General features: G+C 36.3%; 1 protein-coding gene across 2 annotated transcripts in view; it reads right to left on the bottom strand.

Annotated features, from left to right (window-relative positions):
* The window catches only part of GC (GC vitamin D binding protein), a 50656-nt gene that overhangs the window by 14355 nt on the left and 12332 nt on the right, over window positions 1-23969 (bottom strand). For both annotated transcript variants that reach the window (XM_069457847.1, XM_069457846.1), the window contains exons 2-12: window positions 19898-19967; window positions 19182-19314; window positions 17042-17253; window positions 15726-15858; window positions 15314-15408; window positions 11525-11654; window positions 9882-10084; window positions 8068-8197; window positions 7499-7596; window positions 5362-5494; window positions 1645-1699 (exon numbers count right to left, since the gene is read on the bottom strand). In XM_069457847.1, coding sequence (XP_069313948.1) covers window positions 1664-1699; window positions 5362-5494; window positions 7499-7596; window positions 8068-8197; window positions 9882-10084; window positions 11525-11654; window positions 15314-15408; window positions 15726-15858; window positions 17042-17253; window positions 19182-19314; window positions 19898-19967 — 1373 coding nt within the window. In that variant the 3' untranslated portion in view covers window positions 1645-1663. The remainder of the gene's footprint in view (window positions 1-1644; window positions 1700-5361; window positions 5495-7498; window positions 7597-8067; window positions 8198-9881; window positions 10085-11524; window positions 11655-15313; window positions 15409-15725; window positions 15859-17041; window positions 17254-19181; window positions 19315-19897; window positions 19968-23969) is intronic.

Raw genomic sequence — 23969 nt, 5'->3', positions numbered from 1 at the left:
AAAAGAAATCTCTTGAAAACCATCAAATTAGTATTGCCTCCCTTACCTCGGACCCTGTTTCCTATATCAATTTGTTCTCTTAGAGCCTGAAAGTATATGCATAAGATACTAAGGACATACACTTTGCATTCTGAAGCATAACATAGCCCAGTGAAAAACATTCAAGGTCCAAGTTATCATGTAACTTTCCAAATAACCCTGATTCTTAATTAAAGCTTAAGACATCTTGATGAGTGGGGAGGTGAGGTAACTATTGTATATTGGGATTTTAACTCTATGGAGATTATTACAGGTTGAGATAAAAGGAAACGGAATTCATTAAATGGGGGGAAGAAATAATTTAGCAGCAGCAGAGACCAGATACTATTTTAACTTCAGAGTTTTATACTTCAAGGAACTTGCAATTTGGCTACTATTCCTCAGAAGTTGTTTGGAGAACTTGCTTTATCTTTAGGACACAATATCTGTGTGTCAAAGCACAAAAATATATAGGCAGGGAAACTTTAGATTCATATCAGTAGTAGCAGAAGCAGCAATAGCAACAACTTTGCTAGTATTACTGCTAATATTTGTTTTGACTACTTTGTAGACATGTTATATATAAATCATCGCAATCATGACAACACTACTGTGAGGTAGATACTGAAATTTTCATTTTTCAAAAAAGGAAACTCTACTTCAGGCAGTACAGATAATTTGCTTAGGTTCACCAAGATTGATAGCTGGCGTGGGGATCCTAACCCAGCTTGAGCGATTTCAGAAATTGGTTTTCTTGACCACGTCCCTTGTTACTGTCTCACAGAGTGTTACTTTTATTTTTTACTACTTCAGAGGATTCAAATAATTGATAGAAAGCTAAATATGGTGAAATGATTTAATTTCACTAGTCAATGGACTAAAGGCCTTTTGTTCCCATACTTTGGTAGAGTTGTTAGTAAGTCAACAAAATAAAAATTTGACATCATTGAAAAACCTCAGTTCAACTGAGATCTGAGATAAACCCAAATCATTGTTTGCACCATTTAAAGTCTCATGTGATATTTTTAAAATGAATATAATTGAATATAGTGAGAAAATATTTTTGTTGAAATGGGGAGGGTTGAGGTTACTTTCAGTTTAAGGTGTGGAGTTATGTTTAAATAAACTATTTTATGTCCTTAATATCTTCATCAGGCCTTTTAAAATGGCTGAAAATATAATAACTGAAAGAAGCAAGTGATAATATTTCAACACGGTTGCTTTAATTCGAATAAGAATGCCTCTGTCCTTCTAAGAACTCTGCTATGTTATTTTTAAGACCTGATGAACCCTGTCTTTAAACTCGAGAATTTTCCCTATTGAAGTGCATCAGAATCCTTTAGATGATCTTTAAGCTGTCGTTATCTTAGATGTGAGATTATGATGGATGTAGCACCAGGCTGAGGACTAGTAAACCTAGATTCTAGTCCTAAATATATCAGAAGTTGGCTGTATGCACTAGTGTAAGCTTTTAAACTTTTCTAGGTGCTTAATGTTCTCATCTGTAAAATGAATTTGAATAGATAAATAATTTAGATAAAGTTTTCTTTCCATTCTCTGATGTTTAAAATACATTGTACAATGCTGGATTCTTTGGTGCTGCTTTAAAAAAAAAAATGTACTTACCGAAGATAATTCTCATGCATTAGGACTGCAGGACATTTGTCATTTCAGCATCAATCTGATAATGAAAAAAAGTATGTTATATAATTTATAGAGTATTTCATTTGTAGACTATTAGATCATGCAGAAGGTATACAAAATTTTGAAACCTTGCTTAGAGGAAAGGATTCTTGCCAAAGTGAAATTTTACATTGCAGATTTTATTGGCCACCCTTCACATTTATTTAGCTTTAGATCATCCCCACCTTTAAAGAGTTTACACTCTGCTGGAAAAAATAAACAAGAAAAAAAAAGATAGTAGAGCTTAAAAAGTGCTAATTACTGAGTATGCACAGAATGTTATGGGACAACAGAGGAGCTTGAGTGCCAGGGAAGGATTCCTAGAGGAGATGATGTCTAGCTTGAATCTTGAAGCCTAATGAAAGATCTAGCCAAGACAGGCCTTGAGGTAAGAGCAAGTTTCATGTGTTTGGAAAACTGCAGTAGGTCAAGAGAATCCAAGTAGGAGGTACAAGAAGTAGTGATAGGAGGTCAGGCTGGAGAGGAAATCAAGGGTCCAAAATCTCTTGACTTTGTAAAAAAAAAAATTGAACTTAAATTTGGAAGCAATAGAGAGCTGTTGGAGTAATGTATTAACCATTTTGTGTGTGTGTGTGTGTGTGTGTGTGTGTTACAAAAATTACTTTGACCTCAGTATAGAGATGGGATTGGGTGAGGGGCATAGGGGGCAGATTAGACTCGGAAGACCAATCGGGAGTTGTAATCCAGGTGGGAGGTTGCCTACAATTAAGTACCAAGAATGGGGGAAGAAGGTGGGTGGGAGATTGAGAGATATTATGTAATTAGAATTGATAGGATTTGAATTTTTATTGGAAGTGTATAGAAAAAGAGAAGGAGAAATCAAGAATCACTAAGTTTTCATTTTGAGACAATGGGTGATTTATGTTGAGAGTCTTATGTAGTTTGAATTTTATTTTTTAATTTTTTTGTGAATATTCACACTTTATTATTTTTTCTCTGTCACTTCTGTGTTTCTCATAACAAGTAGGGCTCTGGATTTTAGGTTTGATCTGGACTGTGTAGAGTAGAGTTGTTATGTCTCCTCCTCTTCTTTCTTTTAACTACGTATTTTCATGCAATAGACAAAGATTTCCATTCCTCAGATTGTAATTTCAGACCACCAAGTGTGAACTTCTTGGCATGTAGTTTGAATTGTAATGAAATATAAAGATGACATTTTTGTCAATGGAATTTAAAGAATAGGCTTTTGTACTGTATTCTTTTCACCTGGAATTCTGACTTTACAAATCCTTATAAACAAGAGTAACAGGTTTGGGACTAGAGTAAATATGGAAATTAGAAGAAAAATCAGAATTCCTAAGGTTATAAAGGAAAAAATCCAACAAGATTTAGCTCCATTTGTCAAACTGATTAAGACTTTGTCTCTTAGGCACTATACAATAAAACACAAATCAAAACTTTCCTAAAATACAGGCATTAACACAGACTAGTTCTTTTTTTAAAAGCCACTTCAAGTTTAAAAGAGCCCCTATTGGGAACAGACAATAGACATTTTCTAGTTGTTAGAGAAAGCCAGAGTGGGCTCAGTAGAAATTATAAAGGCACTATCACGGCTTCATTTCTAGAAGAATGTCCTCATAAATGAAGCTATCTGGCAATGAAATAGGCCGTGTCTACTTCTAGGAGAAAATATATTGACTATAGGAATTTAAATGGAGGCTGAATAACCTCTGGAAGGAATTTACTGAGTAAGAAATTATGCGAGATGATCTTTGTAGTTTTCTTCCAACATTTATACATTTGTGATTTTATCTTATTTTTCTTACTAAGTCATTATTTTCCAATGTGCTGTAATGGAAACCAGGTTTTGTTGCTTTCGTGATTAATAAATGAACAAAAATTCATTTAAATTCTTAGAAATTCTTTCACTTATAGAAAAGCACTTCTAATTGGCATTAGATCATTAATTAGCCTAAGTAGCACTGAACTTTACATTATAGTTAACTTATTTTTCTGTAAAGACACGCAAAGTGATGGGCCAAAGTGGATCGTAAATGCTCCTTGCCTGACACACGACAAAATAAACCATGGTAAAGTTGAGTCAAAAGACCTCAGCAGCCACCAGCATGGGAAATGGGTACAACTTAATGCCATCAATTCCAAAAGGAGGTGAGCAAAGGAAGAAAATATTTGGGCATGGCATAGAGTAGTTCCTAACCTTGCCTCTTACTCCAGAAATGGAATGGACAAGATAACAAAATTCTTGGGATTGTCGCTATACCTCCAAATTAGCAGTAAAGGGAAATGAAGTGTTGCCCTTATCTTTTGATTCTTCTAAATAATGGAAATGATCGCTGGAGAGTAACAGGCAAAATGGAGGATGTGAACAAATGGGCTGTCTCTGAAAAAGACCAACAAAACATCTCCCCAAAGATTAGGACAGTTACTGACTTGTGAAGCAAATCCTAGTATAAGACACTTAACAAAATCTCAGAAGTTGGAGTACAGCCTGGGCAGACTAACAAAGGGCCACACAACCTGTACTGGGCCCTCCTCCCCTCTGGCACCCTTCAGTCTACATAAAGGTGGATAGAGCACAAAGTACCAGCCTCACACTGTGGTTCACAGGGAAAAACCAAGAGGCCTAAGATGCAGTGAATAGGGAGACACTAATTCAGCTACTATCAGAGAAAATAAAAGGTTTGGCCAAAACTGCTTATGTTTTCCACAAGGTGAAAAAAGAAATGATCTACTAACTATGCAAATACATTTAAGGGAGAGAGAGAAGAAAAGAGAGGAGGGAGGACAGGGATGGGAAGGGGACAGGGACCTGGAGGGGGAAGGGAAAAGAGCGAGGGGAGCAGAAAACTGGGAGGAGGAGAAGGACATTTAAAGAAAAATGAACCCAAAACTCTCAAAAATTGGGTGGAGTGGGGAGGGAAATTGGAAAATATATAGCAGTTCTAATATCTTTATCTTTCAGAGTTGAGAGCCAACTGATAGTGCCTAAAAAAATTTATAATTAAAAATGACTATTTTAATATTTAATTTTTTTTTTAACTTTTAGAAAATAACTCTTATGGTAAAGGGACATTTATGTGACCTTCAGAAATTCTTCATTTGCATTTGTATCATATTAAAATTAAATTTAATATTTTTATAATTGAAATAGAAGATATGGAATGATCCCATTTTTGTAGAAGTATTTCTTTTATCAATCTACCCACCTATATATATGCATCTGTATCTATCTATATAAACACACATACATATTTTCATGAAATAATATTTACCCTCACTATGTGAGATGGACTCTGATATCTTGACTGTATTTTTATTCTTCTCTTCTTTCATATTTAAAAGCTGTTTTTAGGTTACAACCTACAGTTTGAAAAACACTACACTGTAGTTTGCTGCCTGTATTCACAAACCTTTTTGTTTCTTAAACGTATAGACAAACATTTTTTAAAAAGTATAAAATTTCATAAGGTTTGCAACTGCCTCAATTTGCTGTTGAATGAGAATAACTTGAAAACAGTCATTTTTCTTATTTTTATTGCAAAGACAACAATGTTATAATAGCATTGGGAAAGCCTGTCACATAATGGCATTTCAGTAGCAAGAAAGAAATGAGTAAATCTGAGTTCATAAGTTCTTGAAATAGTCTTCAGTGATAAGTAGGGGGTTATATTTTCCTACCTGTGAGTCACAGTGCAGAGGAGGTGAATTGACGGAACAGCACTTGGAGGCAAAGTCTGAGCGCTTGTCAACCAGATCGTCCAGCTCGGTGGGTGTGGCGTCAGGCAGTTTCGCTCTTAGTCGCTCTGCCAGTCTGAAAGACCATTTTTATGCAAGATTTTACTAGATGAATTTTACAAACATTTCTAATGTAACATAGTAGCCATTTCATATCTTTTACAATAAAAAATGAAAGAAAATACCTTTCTCAAAAAAATTCTGTATTTGTGGAATGATTTTCGGTGAGTCACCTTGAGATTAGAAAGTGAAATCTATGCCTCTTTCAAGATCACGAAAGTAAACACACACATTGCTGCTGAATTTAAACTCCAATCTTTCCCCTTTCAGTTGGTGCTGGTTTCAACATGGATGACTTCCTCTTCTGTTTTTCCCTGACCCTTCACCTTCTCTGCAGTTTTTAGGTTTCAAGCTCCTTAAAGCATATTTCCTTTACAGGACATCATACCACCTTAATGCTTTTTCTTTTCTCTCTTATCTGACACAATTTCCTCCTCAGTTTGCCTACTTCTCAATGCACTATGCTGGAAAACACTGAACTGGGAGTCAGGAAACTCTGGCTCTTGTTTTTAGTTCTACTGTGAACTCCAGTAACTCTCCCTCTCACTTTCAAGATGGTGATAGGACTTGCTCTCTCTTGATTCTTTCAGTTTGAACGGTCTATGATGTGGATGCCTCTCCATCCTCATGATGAAGAACTCAGCCTGGTTTTTTTGACTTTCTCCAATAAATGCTCGCTAAGCCCGGTAGTGGCAATGAGGGGTGAAGAGAACCAAATTTATTTAGAATTGGAGTTGGCAAGGTGGATAGGGGAAGGGACAAAAGGGTAACAGGAAGTAGTTTGTTCATAAAATCATCATTGAACAAATAGGTCTGAGCTGGATGGGGAAGCAAGTGAGACCAGGAGAAAGTCAGCAGATTGGCAAAAAAAAAAAAAAAAAAAGAAAGAAAAAAGGGTGGGGCAGGGAGGAGAAGGATATTTCAAATACCCAGTCTTAATAATTTCAATCTTCTCTAATTCATAACCCTACATGTCAATTCTACATGTGCATCTGGAATCAAGACTATATAATAATTAATAAAAATAATAAATTTTTATTCAGTTGCCCCATGCACTTCTGGAGTTCAAAACTGTTGACAGAGAACTTAAGCTTGAACCATCTGTTTAACTTTATTCTATACTGCCTTCATAGTACCTATTAGATAACACAATCAAACAATTTTCTGTTAACTGAGAAATAAGCATTTTTAACTTATGGCTTTCATTTAGGGCTTGGCTAAGGTAGGCTTCATGGAGGCCATTGAAGGAGGTGTCTTACTTCGGGGATTCTTTAGAAAGATCTTTTTGTGGAGTTTATTTGTGCTTACTTGGAGGCCATGTTGTTCACAATGATTTAAAATGGATCTGAAAAATTTACTAAATAAAGTTGGGCATGACATGGTCTTTTCAATGGAGACTTTCACCAAGAACCCAGTACCACTTCTTTCATTATTATGGCCTATTATTGGACTGTTAATGCCTGTTTATGAAGAAATGCTTTCTCCTTCGCTTAATTGAGAAAAATGATTATTGTACAACATTATTGATAATTAGCATTTGTATTTCCGGTGTATAGGGAATATACACTGGTGATGGCTGCCACTACACTTGATTGAAAGTTTAGATCTTGTTGTCAGGCAATATGCCATGAAGTTAGATAATATTTTTCAGCAGTTTTATAGTTCCTCAATTATATACAGCAATATCTACAGATAACTTTGGGGCAAGAATGCAGGTAAACTATGTGCTAATTTTGCCATTTTGAATCAGATCCCTGCAGATCAATCTTGTAATTTATATTTTTGTGACTGTGTTCTAATTGGCCACTCACCTGATATACAGGACATTTCCCCCTATAAAAGAACTCAGCTTCTTCTTACACAGATATTAGATTCCAAATACTTTTAAAAACTGTTTTAATTGTACCTCTTTTTATTGTTCACTTAGCATATCTTAAGTTTTTAACGATGCTTTCAAATCATAATACTAAGCAAATATTATCTATAAATTTGGAGAATACAACCAGAACAAGTTGCTTACTTTTTCTTGTACTCAGTAAATGTGTTTTCCGAATAATCTGCACATAGTTCTTGTCCTTTGCCAATGAAAGAAGATAGTTCCTTCTTCAGCAGAGGGCCCTGTAAGAAAACAATAATTGCATAACAAAATTATTTGTCTTGAAACACTGTCCCATAAGGCTATTAAATCAGAATTACGTGCACTATATCAGTATGAGTATTATCTACACCTGGCTTTGGCAAATATTTTCTGCATAAGGCCAGATGATAAATATTTTAGGCTTTGCCATATATGGTCTCTGTTGCAACTACTCAACTCTGTGCAAATGCACTCATAAACAATGCGTAAAGAGTGGGAATGATTGTGTTCCAATGAAACTTTATGTGTGAACGCTGAAATGTGAATTTTGTATAATTGTCACATGCCGTGAAATATTAATCTCCTTGTGATTTTTTTCCCCCAACAGTTTAAAAATATAAAACCATTTTTCCATTCTTAGTTTGTAGGCCATACAAAAGTAGACAGTAAGCTAGGTTTGGCCCATGAACTTCAGTTTACATGGTTAATAAAAAAAAGTTAGCAAATCATACCTTAGTTTTTAAACAGGCAGTAGGATCTTCAAGACCGCAGCAGTCTCCAAGGCTTTTCAGGGTGGGCTCAAGTACTTTACTGAGGAATACTTCTGGAACATGAGTCCTTCTGCTTAGTTCAAACGTATACCTGGCAGGCAGGAGAAAAGAAGAAGATACCCTTTAAACTATGTGTTCATGTTTTGAAATGTGACATATATATTAAAAAGGCAGAGCACCTGGTTTCTGCATCTTAACTCAAAAGAAAAGATTTAGCCAAATCTAACTCCAAATCAACAGGGTTTGGATTATACAGCATTTTTCTTGAAATACAAGTTATTATTAATAATATTTGCTTTGAAGCTATTGTGACTAGTTAATACTGAATTAAAGCTCTGTGTGGAATATACATTCACATATATTATACAATATATAAACACATCTACTTCAGATGCATATGGGACTGTCCTTTGTGCAATATAACACAGCTGACCCTTTCCAAGCATCAAAGAGGTACTTTAAAAGGATTTTCTGCGAAAATAGGTTTGTGTAAATTCTTCTATTGTGTCTTATCCCACTGCTGTCTATGCACTTATAAAAACAATGGGTATTTAGAAAAATGTAAATTAGAATTTCAGTCCTGTCTAAATTCTGTCTGATGTTGCTAATTGATATTTCAACCTGCTCCTTCAATCTATTGGTGAAATATTTTTATGCCACAAGTATGTATATGCTCATAGTGTACGCAACCCATGGTGGATTTATTTTAGTTCTTATTTTAGTTATATGCAATAAGATAAAGGTTTACCATTTCTTCTCATTTAATCTTTTTTCATTTAGTGGAAATGAATATCAGTACAGCCAAGAAAAAATTATTCTATGTTTGTTATCTGTTTTATTTGTATCAAATGCTATTGTGGAAAAGTTTGGTATACTTTAGGCTTCTGATCTGTGACTTTGACCTAGAAGTAATATAGTAAAATTGGTTAATAATATGACAGACATTTCTGGTGCCATGACATATTTTACATGTGTGCAGCATTTTATTGTATAGAAAAATGTTTTCACGTTTACTTTCACCTACCTTTCTACATGCATTTCCCATGTGCAACCTGTGTGCTAAATAAGACAAGTATTAACATCGTCAGATTAATTAACAAGAGACTGAGGTTCAGAAAGGCCAAGTCCCTTCTTTCAGTAAAGCACGGTACTCAGAAGAGGCAGAATTAGGGACTCCAAGCTCCTTTCTCCATATCCAAAATCTTTCCATTAAATTCAATTGTTCTTAATTTTTTTTTTTTTTTTGAGACAGAGTCTCACTCTGTTGCCCGGGCTAGAGTGAGTGCCGTGGCGTCAGTCTAGCTCACAGCAACCTCAAACTCCTGGGCTTAAGCGATCCTACTGCCTCAGCCTCCCGAGTAGCTGGGACTACAGGCATGCGCCACCATGCCCGGCTAATTTTTTGTATATATATATATTTTAGTTGGCCATATAATTTCTTTCTATTTTTAGTAGAGACGGGGTCTCACTCTTGCTCAGGCTGGTCTCGAACTCCTGACCTTGAGCGATCCACCCGCCTCGGCCTCCCAGAGTGCTAGGATTACAGGCGTGAGCCACCGCGCCCGGCCTAATTGTTCTTAATTTAAAATAGGTTGTGGAGTTTTAAAAATTTCAGTAATTCGAAATCAGTTAACAAATACTTAAAGTCCATTAAAAGCACAACAAGTACTTTGCCTGTGTTTGCAATGAGTGGCAGCGTACCTTCCCTCCATCTGGCCACACTTTCTGTCCAGATGAACTTAAATGGAAACACATTTCGCATCACCTCTACTTACTGATCCATGGCTTTGGTACTTCCTTGATCACACACATCTTTGTTTGTGGGCAGCTCGACGTCGGGCAGCTCAGGTGGCTGGGCAGCTGGCATGAAGTAGGTGCACATAAAAATGTCCATGGGTGTTTTTTCTTGACAGCAGTCTCCAAACTTAGAATTCTTTGTGGATAAGTTGTCACAGATTTTTATGGTGTATTCAGGCAGCTACAAAAGAAAGGTGAGTTTGTGCATTGTTAGTTTTCTCGTTGGTCTAGTTAAAAGTAAGGCTTATGTAGGCTTATAAGCCTTGGCATTATGTTTATAAAAGCCAGTGTGAATGCTCTCAGAAAGTAAATTTGTGCAATATTTGGGAAGGCAATTTGTCAATAGGTACTAAAAGGTATAAAAATGTACAATTTAAATTTTGAGAATTTATACTCAGAAAATAATTATAGATTAAGGGAAAACTTAACTACAACGTTATTAAATGCTGCATTGCTTAAAATACTGAAAAACCTAAATATTATAATGGAGGATCAGTTAAATAAAAATACAGTGTATCTAGTTAGATTGATGTGATATATGCAGTAAAACATCGGTCCCCAATCTTTTTGACACCAGAGACTGGTTTCATGGGGGCGAATGGGGAGTGTTGTCGCCTGGGCTCCACCTCAGATCAACGTGTGTTGGATTCTCATGGGGAGGAGCCACCTGGATCCCTCACATGCGCAGTTTGCAGTGGGGTTCGAGCTCCTAAGAGGGTCTCATGCCCCTGCTGATCTGATGGGGGTGGGGGGCGGGGCTCAGGTGGTGATGCAAATGATGGGGAGCGGCTGTGGGTGCAGGTGGGGCTTGCACCCCTCCCTGTTGCTTGCCTCCTGCCGTGTGGCCCGGTGGGGGGCGGGGGTTGGGGACTGCAGCAGTAGAGTCCTATTTACCCATCATACATTATTATTAAAAAAAAACCTGTTAACACAGATGTGCATTTTTAATGAAACAAGACCAAACAACACAATGTATCTATTACTAAAGAGACTGACAAAACCTCAGAGACTGATCTTCATCTAATGCAACTATTTAAATTTGCATCTACTTGAAAGAATTATGCAAATTGAAAATAGTAAAAAAAATGGAGATGACCATCAAATTATAAAAAGTGTAATAAAGACATTATTATCCTCTAATAGTATAATGGTTGCAGTGCTAATAGAGCTTTATGCGATAATGAAAATGATCTGTATCTGCGCTGTCCATACTATAATGCCTTCGGAATGTGGGTAGTGTGATTGAAGAAATGAATTTTAAATCACATTCAATAAAAATATATATTTAATTTTCATCAATTATTATTAAATTTAAACCACCATACGTGGTCGATCCATACTGTACTGGACAGTGTAGGTAGAGTAAGATATTGGGAATCAGAGAATCTTGTCCTTGCGTGTGGACTCTGCCACTTACTAGTTGTACGGTCTCAAATTATTGGCCCTTGCTAATCTTCTGTTTCCTCATCTGTAAAATGGAATTAAGAATATTTTTATATTTCGTAGGATGCATGTGAGGATTCATTAGGAAAACGAAAAGCAGCTTAGAAGAGTGTCTGCCACCCAGTACATGTTAATACTTGGTACACGAGGATGACAGTGGTGACAAGGATTGTCTTACCTCCTTGGCCATGCAATCCTCAGAGGTAGACTGACAGCATTTGGAGAGGACATTAGTAATATCTTCAGCTAGTGGCAAAACATCCTCCAGATCAGCAGTGGGCACTTTTTGGGCTAATTTTATGAGATGGCTAAACAGCAAAAATGAATTTGTTAGTTTACCCACATTCTCAGTTTTCTTGGTTGCATGATGAACACACTGCCTGGAGGAATAACATCAATTTCAACTCTTTGGTCTCCACAGCTGCATGGGACACATCTGCCATGCAAGGGGTGCCACGTGCCAAAGCCACAGACTCCAGATCAAAACATGCCCAACCAATCCTTTCAAATTGTCAGTACTCAAACGCAGCTTCTCTTCTGGCCAGATCCCTTAAAATGTTAGATCTAAAGAAGCAATAAAGAAAGCACTAATATCTCTCTATTTATAAGGCCAATGTTGTGTTTTGTGGCCCCTCAGGGTCTTTTAAAAACTGTTTTTATAAATTCTCTTAGAAACTGTAAGTAAAAGTAATAAAAAACCTGTAGCCCTACATCACAGAGTTCCTAAATGTTGATGATTTGGATGTGTAATCTCTAAGTACATTTTGAGGTTTACATGTATGAATGAGATTATTCTATACTACTCTCATATTTGCCTTTTTCACGTAATATATCAAGAATATCATCAATATTCTTTTTAATAATCTCAATATTTTAGGAATATTAAATATTTTTTAAAATTATGGTAAAAACATGATATTAAGTTTGCAATCTTAACCATTTTTAAGGCATACAGTCCAGGAGTGTGAAGCATGTTTACATTGTTGTGCCACAAATTTCTAGAAATTTTTCATCTTGCAAAACTAAAACTCTGTAGTCATTAAGCACTGATTTGTCTCCCCCTTTCCCTCCTCTCAGCCCTTAGCAACCACTTTTCTACTATCTATTTTTACAATTTTGATTATTTTAGATACTTCATCTGAGTGGAATTGCACAGTATTTGTCCTTTTGTGACCAGCTTATTTCACTTAGCATAATGTCCTCAAAGTTCATCCGTGTTGTAGTTATGTGACAGGATTTTCTTGTTGTTTCCATTTTTTTTTTTTTTTCCAGTGGGGTCTCACGATGTTTCCTAGGCTGGTCTTGAATTCCTGGACTCAAGGGATCCTCCTGCCTCAGCCTCCCAAGTAGCTGGGATTATAGACTCGTGCCATCACACTCAGCTGGATTTCCTTTTTTAAGGCTACATAATATTCCATCATGTGTATATACCACATTTCCTTTTTTCCTTCATGTGTTGATTGATAGATAATATGGGTTGCTTCCACCTCTTGGCTATTGTGAGTAATGCTGCAACGAACACGGGAGTGCAAGTATCTCTTTGAGATCCTGTTTTGGATTATTTTGGCTATGAACCCAGAAGTAGAATTGCTGGATCATGGAGTACTTCTATTTTTAAGTTTTTGAGGAACTTCCATACTATTGTCCATAATGGTTACACAATTTTAATTCCCACCTACAGTGTACAAGCATCCAATTTCTATGCATCCTCACCAACATTTTCTACAATATTTTCTGTACTTTTGTTAGTGAATATCCTAATGGTTGTAAGGTGATACCTCACTGTGGTTTTGGTTTGTATTTCTCTTATGATTAGTGATGTTGAGCATCTTTTCATATGCTTGTGGTCATTAGTATATTTTTTGAAGGATTGTTAATTCAAGTCATTTGCCTATTTTTAAATTGAGTTGTTTGATTTTCTTTAATTGTTAAATTATAGACGTTACTTAAGTATTCTATCTACTCTTTATCAGGTATCTGATTTGCAAATATTTTCTTCCATTCTTTAGGTGCCTTCTTACTTTGTTGATTATGTTGTTTGATGTACAGAAGTTTTTAAATGCGATATAATCCCATTTATCTATTTTTGCTTTTGTTGCCCATGTTTTGGTGTCATACCCAAGAAATAATCGACAAATCCAATATACTAAAAATTTTCCCCTTTGTTTTCTTCTAAGAGTTTTATAGCTTTAGGTCTTAACATTAAGGTCTTCAATCCATTTTTGAGTTAATTTTTGTGTGCTACATATAGTAAGGTCTCAGCTTCATTCTTTTGCATATGGATATCCAGTGTTTCAACACTGTTGAAGAGGCTGTCTCTTAACCCCATTGTGTAGTCTTGGCACCCTTGCTGGAAATCATTTGGCCATATATGCAAGAGTTTCTTTCTGGGTTCCCTATTCTATTCCATTGGTCTATATATCTGTCCTCATGCCAATGTCACACTGTCTTGATTACTGTTGCTTTGTAGTATTTTCTAAAATCAGAAAGTTTTAGGCCTTCAAATTTGTTTTTCTTCAAGATTATTTTGGCTATTTGAGGTCTTTTGAGATTCCCTATGAATTTTAGGATTTTTTAAAAAATTTCTGCAAAAGAAGCCATTGGGATTTTGATAGGAATTGAACTGAGTCTATAGATCGCTTTGGGTAGTATGGACATTTTAATAGTACTAAGTCTTCCAAACTACAAGCATAGGATGTTTTCCATTTATTTGCATTTTCTTTGATTTCTTTTAGCAATGATTTATAGTTTTCATTAAATATTTTTTATAAAATATATTGCATAGTAGCCAAGAGGTAGAAGCACCCTAATGTCCATCAACAGATGAATGGATAAAAAAAAAGTGTGGCCTATATATCCAATGGAATATTACATAGCCTTAAAAAAGAATATGTATCATAATTAACTTGGGCCATTTTCTATTCTAGGGACATTTAGGAAATCTCTAATTTTTTATTATTTAAAAAAATGTGGCAGTAATACTTCTTAGCTAAATCTTTGTTTATACCAAGTGCTATTTCCTTAAGGTAAATTCTAAGACATCAATGCAAATATGAATTAATGATTAAGTAATATATATGGTGGTTTTATATTATAAATTCTTATGTTCTACTTGATAAACATATGAGCTCAATGTAAAATGAAAACGGAAGGAAATAATAGAGAAAATGTCACTGAGTGTTTGAGTAGCTCTCATGGAAGAGTATATTTAAAGGACTCATGAAAGGAGTTTCTATTCCCATTACAAAAGCTGATTACCCATTGCCAGCAAGAAATAGGTTCTTTCATCACCATTAGAGGTAAAAAGCTTGTATGTGGATCAGAGTAGAAGGAATTAAGGAGACTATAAATAATGAAAAGAAAAAGCTGGCCAATCTAGATGTCTGAGGAGATATAAAAGAAGGGAAACATACAAACTATCAAAATATAGAGTCAACAGTAAAGGAGTAGCCATACAGAAATCAAAGTGAAGTTTGCAAATAGTTGAAGTAGGTGACTAATGAAAATAAATTCATGAAGATAAAGAGGTGTATACTATGTAGCACAAAGCTTCATGTAACAAGAATGTATTCAGAAAGTTTCATCCCAAGAAGAAATCAGGCAAGGCAAATAACAGGTGATAAACAGAAAGTTTTTTTTGTGTGTGTGTGTGTTTGTAACATATGCTAATATGAACATTGAGGAAATATTTTTTAATGGTCTACCATTTTTCCCATATAATGACTATATGGAAAAGATTGATTAAAAGCAAATCTCATGTTTTACAACATAGCCTTCTTCCTTATTGTTCATATTCTGTGTAGAAGAAAGAAAAAAGAAGAATTGGGCCATATTTTTGAGGATTACTGGAGCATAAGACTATATTCTATACCTCCTGTTATAAACGTCTTCTTAGTTTATGCTCTAGTATTAGGGGTAATCGTGCAGAACCAAACATTTACACGTGGCGATGGTGCTTAATCTTTACCTGAGCCTTGATTTCTCCTTCCCATAAGCAGCATATTGTGAACAGACTCTATTTGACAGAGTGGTGAGAAGTGACAAATGTTTACTTTGGAGTCTCTAGAAAACAAGTGAGAGAATCTCGTCAGATGATCAAGATCCATTGAAAATAGTGTGCCCAAATGGCAAAAAACAGGAACTATGAATGTCATGATTTTTTTTTTTTTTTATGAATAGAAAACTGAACATTGACCAAAGGAGCTTCTTGATACTTCCTTTGCAGAAGTGGTGTGTTTATTTTCTCATTAACAGAATTCAAAGGAGGCATTTTAGAAACTTACTGATTGTAAAATCTCAACTGATTGTTGAAAAGGAATGCCATTACAAGGAGAAATAAAAATAGAGCATAACTATGTAATAAGTAAAACGGGACCTACCTCTTTCAGAAAGCATACAGTTGGGCTTGCGGAGGTACAGCAGGACCCTACCATAGAGAGATAACTCTTAGTGTAACCGACTAAAAGTGGCAGAGGAGCTTGTCCATAATTACTGGAATATTCATACATAAATCTGTTGAGGAAAAAATAGAATTGGTTAAAAAAATTCTGGGAAAATAAAAGTTATTTTTCATAAGTATTTTTGATGGATAAAGAATGCATCCTACGTTAGTTTATACTTTTAATACCTAAAAAGCACTTAAGGATTTAAAGAAAGTTATAATACTGGTAACTTTTAATAAAAATATTCATTGAAAAATAAGTTCTTTCCTAAATTCCCATGTGGTCTGCTTGAGAGGAGGGACCATCTGTTCCTTTATTCACTTAGTGCCTAGCCAGATACATCACTCGTGGGAGCTGTTTATTAATTAAGCTTCTGATTGAATTAATTAAAAATGAATGTAATTACTGGATTTACTCTTGATTATCTATCTCAGTTTATTATTCCAGATAATTGCTATGTACAGGTTTACTTATTTGTTGAAAGAAATCATTTTAATTTTTAGGAACGTATGCTCTGATGGATCTAAAAAGGGACTCTAATTCTGGGTAAAATCCTCCTTGAAAATGTGTAAGAATGGGCAAGCCAACTAATTTTTATAAATTATGACCACTTTAAATGACATTACCTTTGATTTTTGTATATGTATTATTTTTTCACTATGATAAATGCATTGCTTCCATTTTTGTTTGTTTTTATGAACTTCTGAGACTAACATAAAGAATCAGTGTATAGTCTAGCTCCTCATGCATGTTAAAACAACAAGAACATCAAAGTTACATGTTTGCTTATGTAGTCTGTGTGTCATATTCACAAATGTTTCTGGGTGAAGGAGAAAAGCTGTTTATTTTTTATGTGTTAGTAGAAATTAAGGATTTAAAATGTGCACAGCAATAAAATCGCTTTTATGGTATGTATGCAAGGATCCCTAGCATAAGGGAAGGCACAATAATGGGCTGTCATATATTTGAAAATATGTCATGTGGACAAGGGACTCAAAGGATTCTGCTTCAGATAATAAAACTAGGACTAGTAGGTAGGAGTTGGGGGAAGTTGATTTCATCTCTGAGAAAGACATTCATAAAAATAAGCACCAACAGGGAGATGGGGCTGTTTTGAGTGACAGTCAAGTTCCCGTAATTGGAAGTTGTCCACGTTGCTGTAGAAGAGGTGTTGGCATAAGTACGTGGTTAGATTAGACTTATTTCTGATATTTTAATGCCTTGAAGTTCTATTTCTGATGAAAGCAGCTTACTGGTCAGCAAATCCCTTTGGATCTTTCCTGAACGCCTCACAGATCTCATCATTTGTTGGCTCCACGTAGGTAGGAAATTCTTGGGGCGGGTGCTTGAGAGCTGCCATGCACAGTTTCCTTTCGAGGCCCTCTTTTGTGCAGCACTCGGCAGTGCCTGGGTGAACTGGGAATGGGGAGTCGCTTTCACAGGACTTGACAGACAGCGCTGAGGTCTGGAATGACAGAAAAAAGAAACTCATGTACACACAAGTTTCTAGGCTTGCAGTCCTCCATTCAGTATAACATCTTAGTCAATGATTTGAAAATTCTCATCACTAACCAATTGTCCATGCCAAAGGCTCCAGCTGATGATTGGTCAACATGACATGTTGTACAATTATAGGTAAGTATAGGATCTTATTTAGGTTAATAAGTGATTGTTCAGAGTAGAACAAAAATAGAATCGTCATTAATAAATGGACAGTGTTTATCTGATTGGAGCCTCTAGAATTTTATCCTCTAGCCCAGTGTTCCTCCATGGGGACATTAGCATCTCTGAGGAAGAGATGGTCATCTGAAAAAGCTCTACTGCTGGTTCTGATATCATTTCTGACCTGTTTTCTGCTGCAGATACCCCATTAAGAATGAGGATCTTCCTCTGCCCTCCTCCCCTCTCTTTGTTAACTGAGCAGATTCTTGATTCTAGACTCCTTCAGTCTCCTACAATGTTTACATTCTCTTACCTGGCGGCTCTTGAGCCTGTTTTTGCATCCAAATCACTCATAAAGAACATAAAAGTAAGAAATGTTTGGGCTGCACAACGTAGAAATTCTGATTGAGTGGGTCAAAGATGGGCCTTGAAAATCTGTTTTTCCCAAAACCTCAAGATTTGCTCTCAAGTGCAGGATGGGTTAACCACGGTGCAGCTTAATTTACTGCCTCAGCACTGATATTCTGATACATGTGGGAAGACAAAGCACCATCAAAGCAATTGTAGCCACAAAATGTTCTTTTTGGAAGTAATTTGATATTTGAAATAGAGATGCAGAATAGAAATAGTCACTATAGGGGGAAAAAGATTAGAAATAGTCATGGAAAATGCTTTGAATAGGCAGGAGAAAGAGAGGGTGTCATGTAAAAAGTATCAATGATATGTCTATTCTCTTAAGCACAGGATTATAGATACAAATCATTACCAAATATATGAAATAAAATGAAAATATGCTTTACAATTTTGACCATAGTTGATAGTATGATGCTTGATTAGTTTAAGGTGGTGCAGAAGGTCAAGTTCAAATGACAGGTATTTATGAACTTGGTGGTGGAAGAAAATGATGATAAAATTCTTATTTTATAATACAAAGTGTATTTCTGAGATGAGATAAGGGCTAGACAAAGCAAACAGTGGTAAGAATATTCACCAAGTAGAATCTATTCTAATCAGATCTTTGGAGTATTGTTTCTGTAGGATAACTGCTGTAGGCTTGAGCAGTGAGACTGATTTGTTTGTAGAGGACTTTATTAAAATGCATCCAAATGTCATTTTCATCAGGCCTGATGACTGCATTCGTAAATTACTGAAGCCCCCGAGATTTTACCTTTTTTCAGCTACCATCAATATTTCAAACCCTGTTATTTCAGCATTTTAATTTCTGCATAAATACTACAGGGGAGAAAACCTAGAACTTAGTACATATATCGGGCAACTTTTAAACCCCCAAATAACTTGAAGCTAACATTTAATTTTTCTAGGGCAGTTGGTACCAGTCCTAGCATGATGATAAAGGTATGGGCACACTTTTAAACTATACAGCATAAATTAGGATTATTTCAGGAGGTTCATGAGTTGATATTTGAGAGGCTCAAATTGTAGTGATAAAAAAACCTCAGGTTTTAGTCAGATCTGGATTTATATGCTATACCCACTTCTTACTAGCAATGCATATTTAGTAAATCACTAAGTTACTTTATGACCCAGTAGAATCTTGTAGAAATAATGGGTAAAATTGACTCATTATTTAGAACAAACCTGGGCTATAAAAATAATAGGCTTCATATTTCCCCTAAACTTGGAGTTGCTATCTAAAGTTTCCCCACGACATGACATGTTTTGGCTTCCGTCCCCGGGCCACCATAGAGATAGCCAGTGACATCGACGTACCCTGGTGTCGTAGCAGTCAGGGTCAGCCCCTTCTGCACAGCAGGCTTCGGTCAAGGAGACAACTTCCTTCACGAGCTGACTGACTTGTTCAAATGTGCCACTGGGAAATTTCCTGCTATATAGGACTAGTGATCTGAGGGGGAAAATAAGTCCATTGGTTAATTAGAATTGCAATATTTTTTCACATTTTGGCACACTAAAATATGAAATCTATATCATTAAATGGCATATTGCATGCATTTACTTCCTTATTTGGCCAATGAAAAAAGGAGGTTTATTTTAAAAGTTGTTTTTGTTCTAGGCAAATTTATCTTGTAAAGCGGTAGAAATTGGACTTGGGGTTGCATCACACTAGTCTGGTATTGTCTTTCTTGAGCTTCCCCAGATGAACCTGTCCTATAACACATTGCCTTTGTTTGCCAGAGTCCTAGAAAGTACTACTGAATTTTTATTTACTTTAGAAAACTCTGCTTACTTGTTCTCTCTTAACTCATTTATAAACTTACTGGTGACAAATTCTTACACCATAGTAACTACAGATCAACTGGGATCTTTGGATTTCCTCCATTTGTCTCCATCTCTACCTACGCTGATCCTGGAGCTGTAAAATCTTAGCAAAAGTCAGTCTAACCCCCTGTGCCGAATCCCAGTTACCTCACACTCATTTCTGTTCAAGGTCAAGTAGCCATGAGAGTGAGTGGATACTGCACACTTACAAAGAGGTGAAGTCATCCTTTCCCAGATTGGTGAATTCCTTGCAGACTTTATCTTTTTCATAATCTCGGCCTAGGAATCAGAAATAGAAAAATTTGTATCTTTTCTCTTTTAATGCATATTAAATATGTATGTATAAAGTGAACCTACACATGATCTATGGTGAAAGTAACATTTTTCTCAATATCTATATGCAATTTCATTTTGGGGGTGTCTTTCTAGCTGGTTTTCCACAATGGACCGAGATTTTATGGCATGCTATTGTATTGTAACAGATAGTAGAAAACAGAGGAGGAGAGTGAGCTAATAATGAAAGTGAGTGAGTCAGAACCTATTGACAAGGCAGTCATTCTCTTAGGTCCCATTGCGATAATCATGCTAAAATGGGACTTTTTCTCTTTCCCTTTCCCCTTCCCACCTTTCTTTCTCTCTCTTCCTCCTTTCCTTGTCTCAGTTTCACCTAAGGCCTTGAGAGAAAAAAGAACAGAAAATAGGTGGAGATTGTCTCCATTCCAAAGTGAGGGGCAAGTGCCACTAACGCACGACTTCAGCGGGGGTGGGTGAGAGCTGGCGCTGCCACACTTGCTCATTGCCCACCTCCAGGCTCTATGACAGAAGGCTAGGCATTCAGCTGGAGAAAAGACGGAAATTAGGCAATGTATTTTTTGGAGAAAGTTGTCAGTGTGGTGACTCTGGGGAGAGGATGAGGAAGTGTTTCCACTCGCTTCATGCATAGTGACGGGGCTTTAGGGATACCACTCAGGACCTTGATAGGTGACCCTTAGAGTTGGGGTACGATAGACAGGTGTCTGATTCAGGCTGGAGCAAGCTAGAGGGCGAGGGGCTGGTTAAGTGGCCTGGAGATCACAGGGAGGGGCGTAGGGAGGAAGCTGTGGTGTGGCCCACGGACTTGAAGTGGATCAAGCAGGAGAGGAAGCTGGCCTGGAGCTGTCCGCACCCTGCAAAGGGCTATCTACAGGGCAGTGGGCTGCCAACAGTGAGGCACCTCTGTCTGGAGGCAGACAATTTGAACATTAGGGGCTCAAAGGGGAGTCTTAAGGTGCCTGCTGGATGTGAGAGATCTCCAGGGTTGATGGGAGTGAGATTGCCAAAGAACCCACTAAGAGAAAATGTCAGCTTTGAATATCTCTGTAACTAGAGGAGACACTAGCCCACCCTGCTGCCCACTGAATTTTTTTCCTGCTGCTACATTTCCTGCTAGCTTCTCCCTTCCATGCCTTAGCCCCAGAAGAGCTAGGAGCAGCCCAGAGAGTGGTAGGAAGGAGAAGAGAACAGGCAGAGAGACAGAGAGGAAAGTGCGGACACTCCCGCATCACAGGCGACAGAACTGAAACAGGCTGAATTGGGGAGTAGCTTCGACTTTCAATGAATTAAAAAATTTTGACTATTAAATACGACCAGAATTCTCATGACTAAAAAGAGGTTGTTATTTTGAGGTTCTTAAAGGACCAGAGAGCCTTTTTGTTATTTGAGAGGGAACAGAAAAATCACAGGACCTACGCTTGAGTCCATTCACGCAACAGGGAAGAGCTAGTTCCTGCAGGGGGAGATGAATTCTTTACTGATCGTGAGACCTGCTATTACGTTTGCAATGGGGTTCAGTCAATGTTGTCCTTCCCCGATTCATTATTTATGCTAGCAAGTCCCAGAAATTTCCTGACATCCTGATTTGATATCTTTGGAAAAAGCATAAGAAGTATATAAATGCCCTAGTCTCTGTTCTCAGTGGCTTTAAATTTCACCAATTTATCTCCTGCCTTTAAATATTTGGAAGGTCATTTTGGGTGATATCGTGGTAACTGCAGTCACGTGTTTTACCCCAAAGATGCCCTCATCTCTCTAACAGCTGTAGTTCTAGGGAAGACTAAAAAAACAAATGCCTGGGTAGAAATTTTTGTTTTATGGTTTGGAGTAGAGGTGGTAATAGTTCTCCAACTGTCTCCCCAGAAAGGCTGGGGAGGGCTTTTTTCTTTTCTAAAAAAGATTATTTTAAGATTGGTTAGATTTAATGATCAAAATTGCCTGTAGAGGAAGCTGTTGCCCTACGTATTTTTCAGGTGGACAACCCAAAATATATTTCTGAGGTGAGAAAAGTCAGAATTGTAAGACAACTATATTCTTAAGCAACACTTGATAATAAGGGATCAATCAACTCAAATACCGTTAGAATCACATGGAAGGCAGAAAAGAACCCACATGCTTGAATCTGATGTTATCCTGGAAACTAGGACGAGGAGGCGGTATTGATAAAACTAATTGTCAGTAAGATACAAAAAGCTACTTGTAACAAACCTCTCTTGTGTCTGAGAACCTTTACCGCTAGTGCATTTTCTGAAACTTATTGATTAGTTTACAAGGTTGCATATTGTGACAGTTTCGACAGGTCAAAGTAAGGCAGAACACTTCCATTAATCATTAATGGTATGCTATGAGACTGAAGATTAGAACATAGAGGAGAAAAATTTAGGTTGGAACTGTCTTCATTCAGTGTTGAGCTGTCCTTTAGGATGTCAATACCATTGTTTTATCTTGCTTCTAAAGTAGAGGTAGGAAAAATGGCTGGCATTTATAAGGCAGTAGATTTTAGTTGAATGTAAGAAAAATTTATTATAACTGTGGCTAATTAATAAAAGAAATGACAGCCTTTTGAAGAAGTGAGTTTGTCATTGTAAATATTCAAATGAATTTAAATAATCATATATATTAAAGATGCCTAAGTTTAGTACAAGATTATATCCTTAAAGTGATCTTTAAGATCACTTGCCAGGGATTATAAATTAGTCCCTTTTAGAAATTGTAAGAGATTATATGGACTTCTTTTCCCCAAAGCTTACTGTGTTTTAAGACACACATAAAAATCTCTAATAAGAACTTTTTCCTTTTAATGAATATGAGCTAACTTTGTTTAATAAACTCCCCCTATAAAACGAAGAGGTCATTTTTGTCGATACATTTGTTGTGACCATTCAATAACATGAAAAGCAAAATCCTGTATTCAAATACGGTACTTCTGATGAACATTTTGATAAATAGTTTGTTTCTAACCTCCTAGGTTCAGATTTCTTATTTCACCAAAAAAATAAAGTTTCATTTCACGCGTTGTGTGTGCATGTGAAGATAGTGTAAATGGACACTATAGATTATTCCCTGTTAAACAGATTTAATCAATTCAACTACTTGTGTTTGCACACAAGTACTTTAGAATTCATGGATATTATATACTGCATGAGGTATGCAGTTTGCTGAATCTGAGTCAATGGAAATAAAAACTGATAAAAGTGGGACATTAATTAGATGGGCTGCATAAGGCTTAAAGTGGTTTTGAAATCATTTTTGTTGGAACATTCAGCCTTAGTCAGGAGAAGAGGCAAGGGAGGAAAGTCAAAATGGAGGCATTGAGAAAGTTCAGAATTAAAATATAAAAATAATCTGTACAGGAAGCTGTTGCACCATGATCTTTCAGGTGGACTACCCAAAATATATTGCCAGTAAAAAAATTCATTTATTCATGTAGCCAAAGAGAAGATATCTAGCTTACAGGGCTAAGCAAATGTATGCTAATCATTTTTCTCAATTTTCAAAAAACAGTAGATAAATACTGACATTAATTAGCAATGTGATTATTGCAAATTGATTCCTCATTCCATGATACAATGCTTAACAAATGCTTTTTTACACCAGCTGAGTTCAGTCTGATTCATATAGTTAAATCACATCTCCAATGAATTGTAAATGTCATGCTCTGTTCTTCATTTTCCATTTGGTTATAAAGATAGTGATCTGGACTTTGATATGGCCCCTGTAAATATTGGCGTAATCTCAGTGACTCTGGTGAAATCACATCGTGACCCCTTCAGTACCAAATGTTTACAAATTTCATTAGCAGAAGTTTTGCTTTTTGCAATAGCATGCCCATTTTTTATCTATATTGTGAAACATTCTGGTAAGTCATGTCTAACTCTGCACTTTTGAAAGCCAATTGGATTTACTTTTGGGAAATCTTTACTGTTCCATGTACCTTCTTTCAACAAAGCTGACAATATTCATTCATAT

Source organism: Eulemur rufifrons, chromosome 24 (genome assembly GCF_041146395.1).
Source record: "Eulemur rufifrons isolate Redbay chromosome 24, OSU_ERuf_1, whole genome shotgun sequence".
Classification (NCBI taxonomy): Eukaryota; Metazoa; Chordata; class Mammalia; order Primates; family Lemuridae; genus Eulemur; species Eulemur rufifrons.
Note: the sequence above shows the minus strand (reverse complement) of the source record. Positions and strands in the feature narration are given on the sequence as shown.